The sequence below is a fragment of the Oryzias latipes genome, chromosome 18 (genome assembly GCF_053564925.1).
Source record: "Oryzias latipes strain Hd-rR chromosome 18, Olatipes_Hd-rR_3.1".
Lineage (NCBI taxonomy): Eukaryota > Metazoa > Chordata > Actinopteri > Beloniformes > Adrianichthyidae > Oryzias > Oryzias latipes.
This window is the reverse complement of record NC_136254.1, coordinates 1530883-1548426: the sequence shown is the minus strand read 5'-3', so window position 1 is coordinate 1548426 and position 17544 is coordinate 1530883. Positions and strand designations below refer to the sequence as shown.

The 17544-nt window shown below is 44.4% G+C and overlaps 2 protein-coding genes across 4 annotated transcripts; both read right to left on the bottom strand.

The window, feature by feature from the left end:
* Window positions 1-3239: 3239 nt before the first annotated feature.
* spata6l (spermatogenesis associated 6-like) lies at window positions 3240-9417 on the bottom strand. Of its 3 annotated transcripts, XM_078936585.1 has the most exons (12): window positions 9213-9417; window positions 8855-8992; window positions 8587-8635; window positions 8042-8083; window positions 7779-7876; window positions 7644-7719; window positions 7473-7543; window positions 7196-7288; window positions 6913-7098; window positions 4279-4391; window positions 4109-4202; window positions 3240-3467 (listed from the first exon to the last, which is right to left on the bottom strand). In XM_078936585.1, the coding sequence occupies exons 1-12, from the start codon at window positions 9267-9269 to the stop codon at window positions 3402-3404; spliced, it is 1083 nt and encodes a 360-aa protein (XP_078792711.1). In that variant the 5' UTR covers window positions 9270-9417; the 3' UTR covers window positions 3240-3401. The 3 variants fall into 3 exon arrangements, with proteins under 3 accessions (XP_078792711.1, XP_004080145.1, XP_020567503.1); XM_004080097.4 differs by lacking the exons at window positions 7644-7719; window positions 7779-7876 and having other exon boundaries at window positions 7473-7597; XM_020711844.2 differs by lacking the exons at window positions 7644-7719; window positions 7779-7876.
* Window positions 9418-11186: 1769 nt separating this feature from the next.
* Window positions 11187-17042, bottom strand: trmt10a (tRNA methyltransferase 10A). Its single transcript, XM_011487797.4, has 7 exons — window positions 16468-17042; window positions 13998-14166; window positions 13852-13923; window positions 13708-13782; window positions 11881-12030; window positions 11708-11813; window positions 11187-11640 (listed from the first exon to the last, which is right to left on the bottom strand). The coding sequence occupies exons 1-7, from the start codon at window positions 16608-16610 to the stop codon at window positions 11447-11449; spliced, it is 909 nt and encodes a 302-aa protein (XP_011486099.1). The 5' UTR covers window positions 16611-17042; the 3' UTR covers window positions 11187-11446.
* Between the last annotated feature and the right edge of the window lie 502 nt (window positions 17043-17544).

The window sequence follows — 17544 nt, the reverse complement described above, 5'->3', positions numbered from 1 at the left end:
TGTCTGCATGCGCCATTTAATCCTTTATTTGAAAAGCTTCCATCTAAAATATGTTCGTATTTTGTCATTTATTCTTTGTTAATTACAGAATAACGCACTAAAAGAATCACTTGAAGAAGTGGAATGAAGCAAAACCTGGAGAAAACGGTTTATGGCAGTGAGTGTTGGGAATAAACCCTGATGATTCTCAACCAAAGACTCAAACGAGAGTTCTTTGTTCCAGCACTGCTTCCCAGCGATGGTTATTGGTGAACTCTGGGGTTTTTTACGCCTGCCCCTCAGTAAGCATGACCAGGCTGCAGCAGAGCTGAATCAGGGCTGTTTTAACCCTGGTGCTATCCTATGGGGTCCAGATGACCCCCCCCCTTCCATTGACGTGTTCCCCCTACCATGACAAAGGTGGATAAAGGTGGAAAGATTTCATGTAATCCATGGACACCAGTGAAGATCACAAATCATTGAAGAAAAAAGGTTCAGAGCACTGTCTAGTGGGTCTAGATGACCCAACTCCCAACGTTAAAGTGCCTAGGATAGCACAAGGGTTAACCCATTCTCTGAAGGTTGGATAACATCCTGCACATTCTAGACCGCTTCATTGTTTAGAACTGTGACGGATAACTTTCTGGGAACTCTGGAACACCAGCAGCTACTTTTTTCAGACATTGCAAAGAAACAGTGTGATGGATTAGCACAGAACTGAAATCTACTGTGATGCAGCTCATTGAGGCCCTGAAAGTCTGTGTTCAGCCACTCAAGCCCTGGACCATCCAGCAGGTTAGAAATCCAACGCACAGCAGCAAAGACGGCGGGAAAAATTCCTCCAAAGTAATGAACCATGATGGCTCAAGAAGTCTTGGTGATAAACTAAAAAGTATGTGAAATAAACAGAAATCTGTCTTGATTGTCAAATGAATCATTGACTGGAGTTATACACTCACCAGCCACTATATCAGGTACATCTGCCCAAATGCTTGTTAACACAAGTCTCTAATCATCCAATCACATGGCAGCAACTCAATTCATGTAGACATGGTCCAGATGATCTGCTGCAGTTCAAACCAGCATCAGAACAAAGAAGAAAGGTGACTGACGTGACTTTGAATGTGGTTGTTGGTGCCAGATGAGCTGGTTTGAGGATTTCAGAGACTGATGATCTACTGGGATTTTCACCCACAACCATCTCTAGAGTTTACAGAGAATGGTCCAAAAAAGAGAAAATATCCAGAGAGCAGCAGTTCTGTGGATGGAAAAGTCTTGTTGATGCCAGAGGTCAGACTGGTTCCAGCTGAAATACAACAGGAACTCAGAGAACCACTGGTTCCAACCAAGGTCTGCAGAAGAGCATCTCTGAAAGAACAACACGTCCAACCTGGAGGCAGATGGATGACAGCAGCAGAAGACCACAGCGGGTACCACTGCTGTCAGCTAAGAACAGGAAACTGAGGCTACAATTCACTCAGACTCACCAAAACTGGACCATAGAAGATGGAAAAACGTTTTCTGGTCTGATGAGTCTCCATTTCTGCTGCCACATTCAGATGGTAGGGTCAGAATTTGGCCTCAACTACATGAAAGCATGGATCCATCCTGCCTTGTGTCAACGGTTCAGGCTGGTGGTGGTGGTGTCATGGTGTGGGGATATTCTCTTGGCACACTTTGGTCCCCTTATTACCAGTTGAGTATGGTTCCAACGCCACAGTCTACCTGAGTATTGTTGCTGACCATGTCCATCCCTTTCTGACCACAGTGGACCATCTTCTGATGCTACTTCCAGCAGGATAAGGCTCCATGTCATCCAGCTGGAATCATCTCAGACTGGTTTCTAGAACATGACAAAGAGTTCTCTGGACTCAAACGGCCTCCACAGTCACCAGAACCCAATAGATAACCTTTGGGATGTGGTGGAAAGAGCAGAGACACATTGAAAGATGTAACAGTTTACTAATTATACTTTATTTGTATTGATTTTTGCTTTTCCATCTTTGTACGCTATGTGTCACCATGCAGATTAGTCCTCATTACCTCGACTGATCAGTCAGAACAGTGTTGAGGTTCTGTCAGTATTCATCTGTGTAGAATATCATGAACTAGAATCTGTTTCCAGCCTCCATAGATCCCAAAGCTCCAGATACAATCAGGCTTTTTATCCCTCTCAGGCATCGACCCTTTCTTTGAAATACAGCAGTGGTGCAGCATTGCACTGCTTCTCTTTTATTGCCCCGATGATTTAGCCAAGAACTTGACAAAGTCATCTTGTTACAAGTTGACCATAAAGCCATAATTCCTTCTTATGTTCAATCTAAAAACATAACAGATATTCAGCCTCAGCACATTTGATTAAAACAGAACCAAACTTCCCGTTCAGTACATTAAACACTCCACACACCGCTGAACAGTCGGATAAATCCATTGGAGCTCTGAAGTCAGTTTAACGTGACATAAAAACCAAAGCTGGGATCTACTGCCTCATGTCAAACACTTTGCTCCTTTCAAGGTCCGGTAAAGAACATAACACAGCATAACGGGTTCTAGAGTGGCTCCACAGAAGCAACCCAGAAGAATCCTGCATTGTTTTGAACAAACGTTCTGGTTTTCTTAAATAAAACTGTTTCATTTGAGTGGCTGAATAGCTCGGTTGGTAAGGTGAGCGGCTACCATGCAGGAATCCAGGGTTCGATTCCCGGGGGGAAGAAACAATGGCACTGGGGACAATTATCATATCAATGACGAGCAGTTAACATCACTTAGTGAGGGTCCTTAGGCAAGGCCTCCCAAGCGCAGTTCAGTTGCAGCTCACCACTCCCCCAGGGGATGGGTCAAATGCAGAGAAGAATTTCCCCATTGAGGGATAAATAAAGTATATGAAAATAAAATAAAATAAAATAAAAACTGTTACCGTTGTTCAAGTTAGAAGAAAGACTTCAGAAGGCGGCTGCATTGATCCTGGAAGTGAAACACAAATAACAATCCTGCAAAAGTGTTTAAGTCAAGAACTCAGAACTTTCAGTCAAAGAATGTGAGGATTTTCAGATGCATGTTTTGGTTTTTGCTGCACCACAGATGTTTGCAGCTTTTTGTGAGTTTTCCTGCAGAAGGTCAGGCTTGACTGAGCGGTTAGGGAAATGTGGATTATTCGGAACAATACAACAGAGCAAAATGTCATAAAGAAAATTTAGAAAAAGATGGAAAATGCCTTCCTATGTGGAAAAAAGATGTTTCCAACAAAAAAGTTCTTCAAGTTTGGCATATTGGACTATAGTTTTTATTTTCTTTAATGAGCAGATTGAGCAGAAAAAGGCCACATGAGGAATTGGTGCAGAGGTAACATTTATGTACCGAATCTTTTACTGTCACTTCTAAAGCATCAGCCTGAGTCCAAACAGGCAAAGCTGCAGAGGACGTTACTGTAGATCTGGAGACACGGATCTCCTGGCCAGAACCTCGTCAACCTCTGAGACTGACGCTCCCTAAAAACAACAACAGTGTCAGTTAAACGTTCACTGCTAAAACGTTACATAGAGACAATTTATCAAACATTGTAATCCAGTGTTTTCCTGTTTCTCTTTCTTTATTCTAGTATCTTCCATCATTTTTTCCCGTTTACCTCCTACAATTTTTCATCTATTTTAACCATTCAACTATTCAAATGTTCAGCTCTTTCAGCTTTTTGCAGCTTTGACTTTTGGTCATTCAAATCCTTCAACTTTTCCAAATATTCCAGGATTTCTGCTTCCATTGAAATCCATAGGGAATCTTTGGTGCAGAAGCTCGCTGGTTCGATACCCGGCTCTGGCATTTTTCACAAACATATCTTTTATGTTATTGTGCTTTTTTCACTTTATTATTTACCAATTATTATGCTTTAAGTTTCATTTTCATTCAGCAATAAAGCATCAACCCTGCAGTTTCTTCTGGAACTGCGGCTCCTTCTAGTTTAACTCGTCTTGATAACACATCAGAGGTCATCTGACCCAGCATGCATTTTCTGTGACCTGATCTCACATGTAAACACAGGCAGAACAGCTTTCGTCTCAACATGTAACCGGGTCATAAGTTCAGTATGAGAAGCCGCTGAGAGCCACGTGTGCATCTCTGTCATAGTTCTTACGTAGATCAGTCGGCGCACAGCTCTTGGCGTGGTGAGGAGCCCCCGAACACGCTCGTGAACCTCCTCCCAGACTCTGTGAGATCTGGACTCAGATCTAGACAATCAAACAGACGATGAAGAACGAGGTTTTCACGAGGCGAACCAGTGAAGATTCAAACCTGCCAGCCTACCCAGGGGGTTTTCTGTTGGGCCACAACAGCGCCGAAGGGTCGGGACTGTACTCTGTCCCCGCAGACCCGAACCGTCCCAAAGAGCCAGAATCCTCCTGTGGAATTTGTCCTGCCTAGCAAAACAAGCAGGAAGAGAGTTTATTTACCTCCTCTGAGTCCACGCATGACACTGATGAACACGTAAACGTGAGGACAAATGTCCTGATCAATGATCTAAATGCATTGAAAGAGTGAAAACAGCTGCAGAGACTGTTACAGACAAAATACTAACACTGAAGGCACATCATAAAAGTCTAGAAACATCTAACCTGCATTTCATAAAATGAATCCTTCTGTGATTAGATTGGATCTAATCTCTCTGTAATGTGTGCGTCAGGTCCACTATTGACAGTGCAGACATGGAGGATTTTCAGTTGAAGATTAAAACAAGATAAAGAAATATAACGAGATAAGAAACTCAGAAATCTGATCATTAATCTTTATGACGGTTAGTTCCAGAGCACTAAATGCATGGTGTTGTTTTCTGTTAGAGAGTTCTGGGTCAGGCAGGCAGAGCTATATAACCATAAATGTCCGATCCAACGAGGAAACAGCATTTCTGAAAACACATTTCTGAGCTTTGAAAGGTGAGGGGGGGCTGGAAACTCCATTCACCTGAGTCTTGAACATTATATCTCGTCACATCTCTGAAATTTGACGTCCGTTAAACGAATGTCCATCAGACAGCAGAGTTTTTGGAAAGTCAACTGGAATGTGGGCAGATTCGCTGACTGGAAGCTGATCTTACAGCTCTTCTCTGCCCCCTGCTGGCTTAAAAGACAGGCAACCATGTGTACATAGTGGGGCAACAAGGGTATTTGTCAGACACCGTTTATGCATATTACTCCACTTAAAAAGATGACTTTGGTCTTTGGCTGCTCATCTTAGAGTCAGCTGTGAGTCAGAATGAAAATGAGGTTTTGGGGCTGTTGTTGGGCAGCACTCCACAGATCATCTACTGGATTGAGGTCCAGAGATTGGCTAAACCCCCCCAGAACCCTGACATGCTTTTTGTGTCGTCCAAGCGATGAGTTTGGGATCGTCATCCTGCTGGAAGATCTAGACGTGTTTCATCATCAAGGTTCTCACTGATGGAAGGTCTTTATCCAAAATATCACCACTCATGGATCCATTCCTCCTGTCCTTTACACAGATCAGTCGCCCTGACCCCTTTTGCAGAAAAGCAGCCATACCATGATGCTTCCACCCCCATGCTTCACAGTAGGTATGCTGTAATTGGAATATAACTCACATGACCATCTACCAGTTCCTCCTCTGGATCATCCAGATGGTCTCTGGAGAACTTCAGACGGGTCCGGACATCTGCTGGCTTAAACAGGGTGACCTCTGGAGCTCAGCAGGACTTGAGTCCATGACGACCCGGTGTGTTGCTATGGTAACCTTTGTGGTCATTGACCAGTTCCTCCTGTGTGTCTCTGGTTAGAGTTGGGGCTCTGGTCTGGTTCTGGTCTCTTTTCTTACCGTTCTCCAAATCATTTGTTCTCCACCAGGTGAAGGGAGATAAACTGTGATCCGGTTTTACTTCCATTTTCTAATATTTGCTCCAACAGCTGATCTCTGCTCTCCAAGCTTCTGCTTAATGCCGATAGGTTCATCTCAGTCTGATTCAGGTCTGAAATCTTGTCTCTGGTGTCCTTGGACAGTTCAAATGTTCTTCTCCCCCTCCGTGGTGGTTTCTCCTCCAAGCTCGGGTCCTCTACCAGAGGCCTGGGAGCTTGAGGGTCCTGCGCAGTACCTTAGCTGTTCCTGTTCTTTTCTGGACTGAGAGGTCTGAGGTCTTTCCAGGTATCTGTTGTAGCCACTCCTCCAGCTTGGGGGTTACTGACCCGAGTGCTCCAATTACCACAGGCACCACTGTCACCTTCACTTTCCAGGCTTTCTCCAGTTCTTCTCTGAGTCCCTGGTATTTCTCCAGTTTCTCATGTCCCTTCTTTCCTGATGTTCCCATCGCTTGGCACTGCCACATCCATCACAACGGCTTTCCTCTGTTCTTTATCCACCACTACAATGTCTGGTTGGTTCTCCATCACCATCCTGTCCGTCAGATCAGATTCTGCTGCCGGAGGCATAAAAACACCTGTATGATTCATGTTTGCTCAGAAACATGTGTTCGCCTGCATCGACATGGTTGAACATTTTGAAATATCTGCAGTCAATCTGTATTATTTCAAAAAGAGGAGGAGGCAGAGCAAAGATGCAGGTGAGCACGCCTGAAGTGAAAACATGAGACATGAAGCTGAAGAAAAACACGGAGACAAACTCCACAACGTGACCCGACTGCCTTCATGTCTGTCCGCTGTACCCTCTTGTCTTTTTCCAGAGTCTTTGCTGTGTTTGATGATGGACAAATAGTCTCCAACGTCTTTGTTCACAGCTCATAAAATGTATTTTATGTTTACTTCAGAAAACAACCGAAAGCTTCAAATGGATATTTGCTGTTCTGATAATGTATTTGTTTGTAAAAAAAAAAAACTCCCCTGCTGTTTTTTAAGTGTTAATCACATGTTGGCGTTCAAACTGTGATAAAGTCAACCATTTCCATGTAAACAGAGCTGAGTCTGTAGTGGGACTCACAGGCTGAGAGGTGTTGGTTTTCCAACCGGTTCTCCGTCTCAGAGGGGACAGGGACTGGCGCCTGGCAGTGCTGTGTGGGTCGGCGCTGCCGGCTCGCCTCCCTCGGTGAGTCTGGGGGGGTTTCCCTTCTGGAGAAGCCATCCTTCGCCTCCTGGAGGGACAGCGTTTCCTGTGTGTCTCTGGCCTCTTCAAACACAGAGCAGAAAAGTCGTCCTGCATCTGGTTCTTTAGAACGGGTCGGCTTTCATTCGGACCACTGCCAGCTTGAACTGAGTTGTGTTACCATGAGCACATTGGGGTAAATGCTGGTTTCTGAGTCAGGTAAACACTGGGTGATGCTGGTTTTGGTAGAAAACTCCAGCCGTGGAGCGATGCCCTAAAGAAAACACAAAAAGGGACTTTCAGAAAATTAGCAGAAGATACAAGTGAGAACTTTTTTGCTAACTTACAGAATTGAAATGTGTTTGATGAACTAAATGAGATTCCAAGTTTGGAAAAGACTCATTTCTACAAAGTACTAAAAGTGAACGTGCTTGATGAGACCCAAATTTAGGACCTACTGGGAAGTACGGTGCTCGCACCATCAGAGCCTCTCGGTCCAGTCCAGAAAAGGGGGGAACCAGTTTGGGTTCTGGGAATAAAAAATTTCTGGTGTTTTCTTCAAAGCTGGCCAGAAGGTGTCCCGCTGAAAGAAAGACTGTGTCATTTTATTTCACTGAACCCTAACCCACTTGAAAATCTGAGAAACCCAGGAAGTACAGGCTGTTCCAGAAGGTCCTCCATAAACCGGCACTCACCAGAGCTAAGCTAAAAACACAAAAGCCAGTCTAGTGTTCCCAACATCACAAAAGGCTCTGCAAACGAACCACTCCACCCGTTCCAGCCTGCCTGCAGACGCCTCTTCCTACACTCTCTGGTTCTGGCCTGTTGACCCTAAACCTCCTCTGTAACCTCACCGTTCCTCCTGAAAATGCAGCATCAGATACTCAGTGCTAGTCTGCTGCCTTTGAGCAATGCTCACTTTACTAAGAATACGGTCATTTATCATGATACACAATTGGGTTTGTGTTTGCTATTGTGATGAAACTGTGATGCTACAACGCTAACAGATGTTAGACTCATAGCTCACCTGGAGGGATCAGCTGGACCAGTTCTACTCTGACGGTTTCATCTGTGGAGAGATTAGAAGTGTTGTTGGATCTCAGGACCAAGGATGACAAATTCATGTTGTGTTCACAAAAACAGAGTCATTACAGAAAGAAGCCTTTTCCCTTATCTGAAACTCATGAATAAAAACGAGGGATGGAGAAGAATTGGATCGTCAAAAAACAGATCATTACCATCAGATGCCTGCATCAACGTCATGGTTGATTCACAACACCCTCCTCTAGCCCTTGTGCTATCTTATGGGGTCAAAATGACCCCACCCTTGCATTGAGGTGTTCTCCCTACCATGACAAAGGTGGATAAAGGTGGAAAGATTTCATGTAATCCATGGACACCAGTGAAGATCACAAATCATTGAAGAAAAAAGGTTCAGAGCTCTGTCTAGTGGGTCTAGATGACCCCACTCCCAATGGTAAAGTGCCTAGGATAGACCAAGGGTTACGGTAGTCTGACTGCTCAGAGATAGAGCAGCGATGCATTTAAAGAAGAGGATGGAAAGTGACTTACGCTCCAGCATCACAGCCACATCTCCAGGATCAAAGGCATACCTGAAAATCTGTGTTTTTTAAAGAAAGCAGAGTTTAAAATTCCAGTTTCATGCGTCTTCTTTCTGACACTCATCAGATGAACGCTGTATTCGTTTGTAAAATGTCTCTTTCTATAGTTAAACACTGAAGGTGTGATGGTCGGCAGGCTGGGTGGATTTGGAAGAGTCTGACCATCAAGTTGTGTGAGTCTCTCAGTGTTGAGTTCAGGGACAAACTGGACTTCCTACCTTCTCAAAGGTCATCTTCTCCTGGAACAGCAGCGGGAAGACAGCAGGGAGGCATTCGGACTGGTGGTACTGACCCGTGACAAACACGCTCAGATAAACGTCTTCTTTGGCGGGAAGATGGACTCCAGGACATGAGACCTGGACATGAACAAGGAGCACGCATGTTCAAACCCTCTTCCTTGTGCATGAGATTAAACACTGCAGATGTGCTCCAGCTGTGTGCAGGACAGCAAACACATCCTGGTCAGATCAGGTCTGAATCATAGATGAGGTCACGTGACCCTCGAATGATCAGTTTGAAAGCTGAAGTTTGGCACAAAAAAAACTTTTTTTTTTTAAAGAAGAAGAGCTTTCTTACCGCTCTGAACTTGATTTCAACGCGCACTTTAAAGGCTCTTTGAAGCCCTGGGATCATGGTGCAGAAAGCCGACTGAGAACCGCGCTGTTGGGCGTCTTCCCGTTACCACGGTAACGTCCACTTCCGGTTTCCAGTGCCGCGAGATAACCTGGAAAAGGATAAAAGTTACGTCCTTTCTTTTTCTAGCTAAAGGAAAACAGGCTTTGTTCGGAAGGAAAAAACTGATTTGAGCAGCTTTTCAGTCTCCAACAGTTTATTTCAAAGCAAATGTTGCTCCATCAATTTTTTATTTGTTTTTTTTTGTTACTGAACGGTTTTTAGAATTATCTATGTAATAAATATGATAATATTTATCGGAAGAGAGCTGTTGAAAATTTTTTTACTGTGCACAGCATAATGACAATAAAAGATTCTGATTCTGATCTATAGACTTCCGGTTTGGACCTGCGCCAAAATTGAAGTAAATACAGTACAAAACACAATAAAATATATAGATAAAAAATAGTACAAAACACTGTTTTACTAAATTAAATTTAATATGCCAGCAGAGCAAACATAGAACATGTATACACAGAAACATTGAATATAGACGTACAGCTGTCTGATTAAGGCTTTTAGAGATAGTACTGAAATGCATTTCAATTTGATTGATTAATATGGAGAAGAATATAGGAGATGATAAGAATTTGTGTTTATGGATATAAAATTTGCCAAGTATAAGATTAATTATGAGTTTTTCTTTGAGTCCATATTTCTTCTCTGAAAGCCAAAAATTATATGTTCACATTTCAGAGTGAAGTTGGGGTGAAGATGTTCTTTGCTGAATTGTAAACACTTTCCAAAAAAAAAAAAATTACTTTCAGTACAAAAAAGATGGTTGACTGGTACAGTTAGGGTGAATTGTTTTCATGTATTTTAGGATGAATTGATTGGTGGAGTACATTTGGTGCATTGTTCAAAAATAAACTTCTTTCATCTTAATCATAAATGTTTGGCTCACACTCAGCCTTTCCTCCAAATCCTGTCGGGAACAAACCGTCTCCAGCAGTTTTTGGTGTTTGATGCAGAAATGACATCCTGTGAAACACGGAACGTCTTTCAGCAGCCAAAAGCTCCAGATTCTTCTGGACACGTTTGCTCTTTAATATTCATTGTAATACTTGCATCAACCAAAAGATCACGTGGTTTGATCTCATCTGAGTGTCTGTGGTAAAAGAAACTACATACAAAAACTGTTTATTAAAAAAAAGAAAAGAATTACTAAAAAAAATAGAAATGATAACCTCTAAAGGTTTGAGCATTTGTTTTGGAATAGGAAAGGATAGAAAATGAGGAAAAATGTGACACAATGAAAAAAAAAGGACAAACAGAAAAAGTTTAAATACATTAGAAAATGAGAGGCTTAATGGGACAATGAACACTTGAAAAAAAGTTTGAGCTTTTTTTCTAGATTTTGTTTAGGTGAATATGTTTATTGTGTCAAAATGTGAGCATAAAATAGTTGGATTATGGGTGAGAGTTAAGATTTTTCCTTCTTTTCCAAGATATTCATCACTTTCTGTTTATCACGTTTATTTAACTATTCTAATTAAAAATAAATCTGTACTAAAGGATGAATCCCTCAATAATGAGCATCTTCTTCCAGGTTGACCTCTGACCTTGATGCTTGTTCTGATGTTGACAGATTTCTGCAGAAGAAAAGCATTGAGCTTCATTTAGAGGCACAATCTTTTTACTCTAAACATCCCTCACCTCTACACAGTTCAAACAGGATTTTATAAATCTGTTCAATCTGCTGAATGCACCGTTTTAATCCCTATTCAAAAAATTATTTCAGTTGTTTTTAACTGGAAGAGAACATTTCTGATCCTTTCAGGTGTTTTTGTCTGAACGGTTTCTAAAACGACTGATTCTTTCCTTTGTGCTTCCATTTGATATTCAGAATAAATAAAAGAATTCCACCGTTAACCAGTATTTAGGATGAAGCTGTGTCTTTATTGAGCCGTCATTACTTCTGTTCACACGCCAACCGTCGGCAGACTCGCCTCTCAGGGTCAAATTAATCAGATTTTGGTGAAAAGATGCTTAAAAAAATTAAAATCATTACTGAAACAAAGAGACTTTCATCTATTCCAATAAATAACTAAAAAAACAAAACAAGACCAGCAAATCAAATCTGGTTTAGAACAGTCTTCACAAAACCTTTGACTCTGTTTTAGGTGTGGGTTTTTTTTTCAGGAGACGTTTTCTGAGCTTTCAAGTGATTTAGTGTCGGGTTCAGAGTCTGAACTGAATTCCTGATCTTTGTCCTGATTCTTCTCGTCTCCGGCCGGGTTCAAGGCCACGGCTCCTTTCCTCTGAGGTAGGACGGTGAAGAAGGCGTCCTGCCAGCTGCTCTTCTCCAGGAACGCCAGGATGATCTCAAAGACTGCAGGCAGACGAGAGCCAGCTTCAGAAACACAGTCCTTCTAGAACCAGTCACAACAGAGTCGTACCGTGGTTGACAGCCAGAACCTTGCGGCTGTTCATCCTGACAAAGGCGCTGAGAGGCAGCTGGGCGTGTTCGATCCCCAGCTCCTTGGCTTTCTCAAAGGTGATTCCCTGCAGAAACACCACGTCACGTTAGACGGCGTCCGTGAGAACGGCGGGCTGTGGCGGTCCGGCGGACCTTGTGGTGGTTGTGGTCCACCAGGCCTCCGATCACGTAGGCCTTGTTGTGGTCCAGCTCCTTCAGGACGTTGGGAGAGTCCGAGGTGAGGTACACCAGGTCCTCTTTGCCGATCACTTCACTGTAATGTTCCGTCTGAATCCTGATGTCCTGCACACAAACGGGACAAACGCACAATGACGGCGCACAGATTCTGATGTGTGGACAGAGAAACTTTCAGTAGATGTTTCAATCATTCAGATGATTCTTCAATGCAGTTGAACTTTAAGCTTTTATTTGCTTAAAAAATGACTTCAGCAGTCCCACCTCCACCTCTTTCCTAGACTTTCTGTTGTTCAGGACTGTTGATCCAAAGTCCTCCACCTTCTGCTCCCTGTAAGCCCACCTTCCTCTTCAGTCCCTCTCATTCACACACAGATGCTCTGTTCTGCTGCAGCTGACCTTCATTCCTGATCAAACCTCCACCTCTCTAGATGTTCCTCCACCTGCTTCCTGCTCTCACTACAGATCACACCATCATCTGCAAACATCATGATCCACAGAGATTTCTGTCTAACCTCTTCTGTCAGTCTGTCCATCATCATAGTAACTAGATAACAGTCCCACCTCCTCCTTCAACTCCTCTTCATCATCTACAAACATCTCACTTCTGTCTTCCAGCTCTGAACAACTCCAAACTTCTTCTCTGTCACTCCAGACCTCCTCCTCCTCCTGACCTTCTCCAGAAACCTCCTCAAAGCAAACATCTGTGCTTCTCTGCAGGAAACCAAACTGTTGATCCTCTGACTTCAATCTGGCATCCACTCCTCTTTCCCATAATTCATTGCGGCTCATCTGTAGTTTCTCTGCTCGTTTCCCTTCTTCTTCTTCAAAATGGAGTCAGAACATTTCTCCTCCATTCCTCCTCCTCTTCTTGTTCTTGTTCAGCAGTCAGAAACTCTTCTTCCTCCTCTCCTAAACTCTTCCAGACCTCCAACTGTCTTTCTACTCTTCATCCTCGCTGATCTTTGCTCCTTCCAGCTCCACAGTCATCTCTTCTCCTCTGTTCTCCATCGTGTTCCTGATTCATCAGATCTTCAAAGTTCTGCTCTGTCTTTCCATCACACCAGTAGAACCTGTCAACAAACCTCTGTCCTTCATCATCCTCACCTGCTGATCATCCTTCCATCTCTGCTTCTCTGTCTCACCTGTACAGATCCACCTCTTCCTCCTTTCTTTGACCTTTGCCTCCTCCACCTTCTCCCTCTTCTCCTGTGCTCCACTTTTTCTCATCAACCTTTTGCTCTGAACAAACTCCTGAACTTCTTCCTTTCAGATGAAACACCAAGTTCCTTCCTCCCAGTCTTCATCATCACTTTGGTAGACGTCCAGTCATCTGGAAGAACATTCTGATCTCCTAAAGTGTTTCTGCTCCTCCCTAACCGACACACAGCGCTCTTCCTTTGTCATCTTCCACCTCTTGGTCCTCTGCTCTGACCGTGTCCAGAGGAATGTGGTGATTCTCAGTTTGTCAGGATGATTCTAGTAGAATTTGATAGATTTAAATGAAGCTTCTGCTGTTAAAGATTAAAAAAAAAAAAACAGAAAAATAAAATAAAATATTAAAAAAAAAAAAAAAGTAAAACATTTATAAATTGTTTAAAAGATAAAAATAACTTAAATAACTAAAATAATAAATTTTTAAATATAAAAAAGTTTTAAATACCAAAAATTAGGCATTAAAACATGGCATCTAAATGTGTCTGTGTAGGTTCTCCAGAGGACAGACCCAGAGGTTCTACACATGTTCTCTAGGTCATACGTGTGTCTCCTGTCATGTGACGTTACCTTCCAGTTCACCCATCCTCCGTCCTTCTCATCCATGCTCTGCTGCAGCTGTCCTCCCATGCTGGTCAGATAAAACTAAGAAGAGCAGCTTTTCACGTCAGACTGAAACCGGATTTCAAACCAGGATAACGCGACGCCACCGACCTGCACGGGATGAGCCGCTCGCCTGTTCTCAGCGTAGCACCGCTGGATTTGTTTGTGGAGCTTTTGAACGTCCTGGTGGGGCGACCACACGAGACAACGTGAGTGCTGGCGCCGCCGCGCGCCCACAGCAGCTCCACGGCCGTTACCTTGGCGAGCATGAGGCTGTCGAAGCTGCAGTCCACCACCAGCCTCAGCGAGCTGGGCGTGGCCTCTCGGCGAAAGCGCTTCCTGGCGTGGTGATGGTCGGCTTGGTCCTCGTCCTGCAGATGCTGCCTCTCCTGCCGACGCAGCTGCTTCCTCTCCTTCCTCCTCTGTCTGCAACAGCAGGAAACCACAGCGCCTTCAGGTTGGTGGCAGACAGTCAGGAGTTCAGGTGAACTCGTCACCTAGGCCGCATTTCCACTGCATGGTTCAAGTGACCCAATTCTGATTTTTTCCTCTCATTTGGCACAGATCGGATATGACCGGTGAACGTGTAAGCAGGACAAAAGCGCATGGATTCCGATTTTCTCAGATCGGATACAGGCCACTCTCATATGTGGAAATAAATCGGAAACAAATCGGATATGTGCATTTGGGTGTGCCATGTAAGCAGACAAATCGGATATTCCCAAGTAGATGCGAGTCGTGCGTCAGTGACGTCAATTCAGGACACCACCAACTGAGATCACATGACTTATTAAGGTGCTTTTGTGCTGATTTTGCTGTCAGCGTGTTACCTTTCAGCCTCAGGCTTCAGACCGTAGTTGGAAACCGCTGTTATGTCCGGTCCGGACGCAAACGGTAACTAATGAAGCGGGACACCGTTGCTATGGAACAGGCTAGAAGCCGTTTATTTCTTTGGGGGGCATGTATGTGTGTGAACGCGCGTGCTTGCGTGTGTGTGTAAGGAGAGAGAGGGGGGGGTGTAAGCGCGGAGTGGGGGAGTGTCGGAGAACCGTAAATTAAAAAGAAGGTGTCTCCCCCAAAAGTTTTGGAGTCTTTCTTAACCCACTCTGGAGGCTGAGGGTTCAGAACGGAAAAGTGAACCCCGAGGAAATCTCCCGTGTGTTTCTGACTACGGTCGGAAAAGAGAAGTCATTGCGCAGGAAAGGTTCAACACTTGGATCAAACTGTTAGTACAGCAAAACGTCTGCAAACACTTCCTCATTCAAAACTCAGAGAGAGCCGAGCAGCCCTCCTTTTTAATCCCCTTTGCATCCCCTCTGGAGCGCCCAAGGCAACGCCTCCTTCGTCGCCGCATTGCCTCAATGACAACCGCAGTCACAAAAGTCCGAAGGAGGTCCGCGGAATGCGGAAATACTGCTACGTAGTCCTCAGAACGTCTACGTTTGATAGTTTCAGCATTGTACACTGTAAATGCAAAAATCAGATACGGGTCACTTAAAAGATGATGTAAGCGGGTCGTCAAAAAAATCGGATATAGTCAGAAAATCGGATATGGGCATCTAGACCTGCAGTGTAAAGGCGGCCCAAGTGTCTTCAGCAGACTTGGATCCAGACCCAGAACTACTGTCAGAGTTTGGGACAGACCCAGGAGAGGAGCCCCCCTACACAGACAGACCACCACCATGACCAGAACCTATGACCTCTGACCTGATTTAGCTAACACCACACAGTTGCAGCTGCACACAGCTCGGGTTTCCAGACTAACCATTCAGAACCGACTGCCCCCCTTTGACTGGAATGACAGACGACCGCTGCAGGTGACTCCACCCACACCAAGACACCGCCGTGAACATCTGCAGTACAGACCATGCGACCTGGATGATGCAGCAACCGTCTAATGTCCTGTTCACTGATGATGAGGGTCACCGTGCAGAAATGATGGGGGTCAGCGTAGATGGAGGAGGCGGGGTGAGCGATATGCAGAGGTCAACATGGTCTCCGGGGTTCTGTGGTGGAGGAGGAGGAGCAACAGTCTGGACCGCCATCACCAGTCAGAGCAGAACCCGTTTGGTTCTTGTAGACAGTCCGGTCCCTGCAGGTTCTGATCTCAGAGACATCATAGAAGTCCACCAGAAAACCCCCAGCTTCCTGTTCATGGATGATGATGCTCCACCACGTGGCTGGACTTCAGGAAGTGGGCGTGGCCTCGTAAGGTTTGGTCAGCAATGACCCCTGACCTGAACCAGAACCCCATATAGAACTTGTGGGAGAGTGGAACGCCTATTGCATTAACATTCAAGCCAAATAGTAAAAGCACTCATGTAATAATTAATATCTCTATCTTATTGTGAGTAGTTTATTCTAAAGAGACATTATCAAAAAGCATCTTAGCTGTTTATCAGAGGTCTTTGGGGTTTAGTTTCACCTGAGCAGTTCGTGAATAAACAGTTAGTTCCGGTTTTCTCCACAGCTGTCAGTCTGAGCATAAATTAACCTGATGTCCTCAAACATCACACGACCTGCAGGTTTTTCTCACACAGAATGAAAACGTGAATGAAAACAGCTGAGGACAGCCACAGAGCGGCGCATGCGCAGCAAGTGCCTCCATCCCTGACTAATGGTTTTTTGTTCATTCTCCTGGCGAACTGCACAGTGTGGAGTTTTGTGTTTGGCGTTTTGTATGTTCAGTATTTGTTAATAAAGTTTATTACAAAAAAGGCTACGTACTTCCGCAGGTCCCGCTCCTCCTCCCACTTCTGCTGCTTCAGCAGCTTCTTCTGCTGCCTCTTGGACAGGCTCGGGCTCGGAGCGGCGTGTCCGTCCTCCGGGCTCGGCGCTCGAACCTCCGTCGTCTTCCCGGCGGCAGCCATCGTCGCAGATCGTTCATCAGTCGGGGAGCGGGTGCAGACTCCGCTGGTGACCGGACGAACCCCGCCGCTCGTGATGCTAAGACCGAGCGCGGGAAAGCCTAAACCCGTCCCCACGGACGAACCGAGTAAAGTGGCGTTGATACCGGAGCAACCGCACGCTTCCACCACGGTTCCGGTCTTCTTTGATGAGTTCGAGTTTAGAGATGATCTTTGCTGAAGGCTGCCCCCTACCGGAGCGGCGGGTATCAGCAGGATCAGAAGATCTCACTGTGGTTTTCTTTCAACAAACTTTATTGAACACAACGATCCCATACAAAACACACAGATCACGTGTTTTAATGGCTTTCTTACTGTCAGAATGTTTGACCTCACTGACAAAGAGGGAGAAATGAGGGCTATGAGTTGAAAATGTGGATTTATGAATGTTCCATTTACATAAAAAACAATGAGATTAATGATGTATAATTGTTATTTTTTTATGGGATGGGGGAGGCCAAACGGTACATGTTCACAGGTGGCAGTCTGAGTGGAAATGAAGTTAAAAACTTTAGACCAGAGTTCAGTGGAAAAAGACAAAATGAATGAAAAGCATCTTCAGGGAGTTCTTGAAGGACAAGATCTCACTTCCTTACAGAGTCGCTCCGGTACAAATCCTGCTTTGGAGTGTTCCTACCATTCTATTGTGACACCTTTCTCACCATGGAGGACATTTAGAGAGAAGTTTAAGCTTAAAATTGCGTTTGACAGAAATTATTTATTCAAATTGTGAATCAGTAACACAAAAAAAATAACAATTGAAAGATTTTGTACTTGTTACACAAAAACCACAATTGTTTAGCCACAGGATGCCTCCCTGCTCCATCCACCTGCAGACAATCAGATCCATGCATGTGTTTGGGGTGGGGTGGGGGTACTCAGAGCTCCTGGGTGGTGC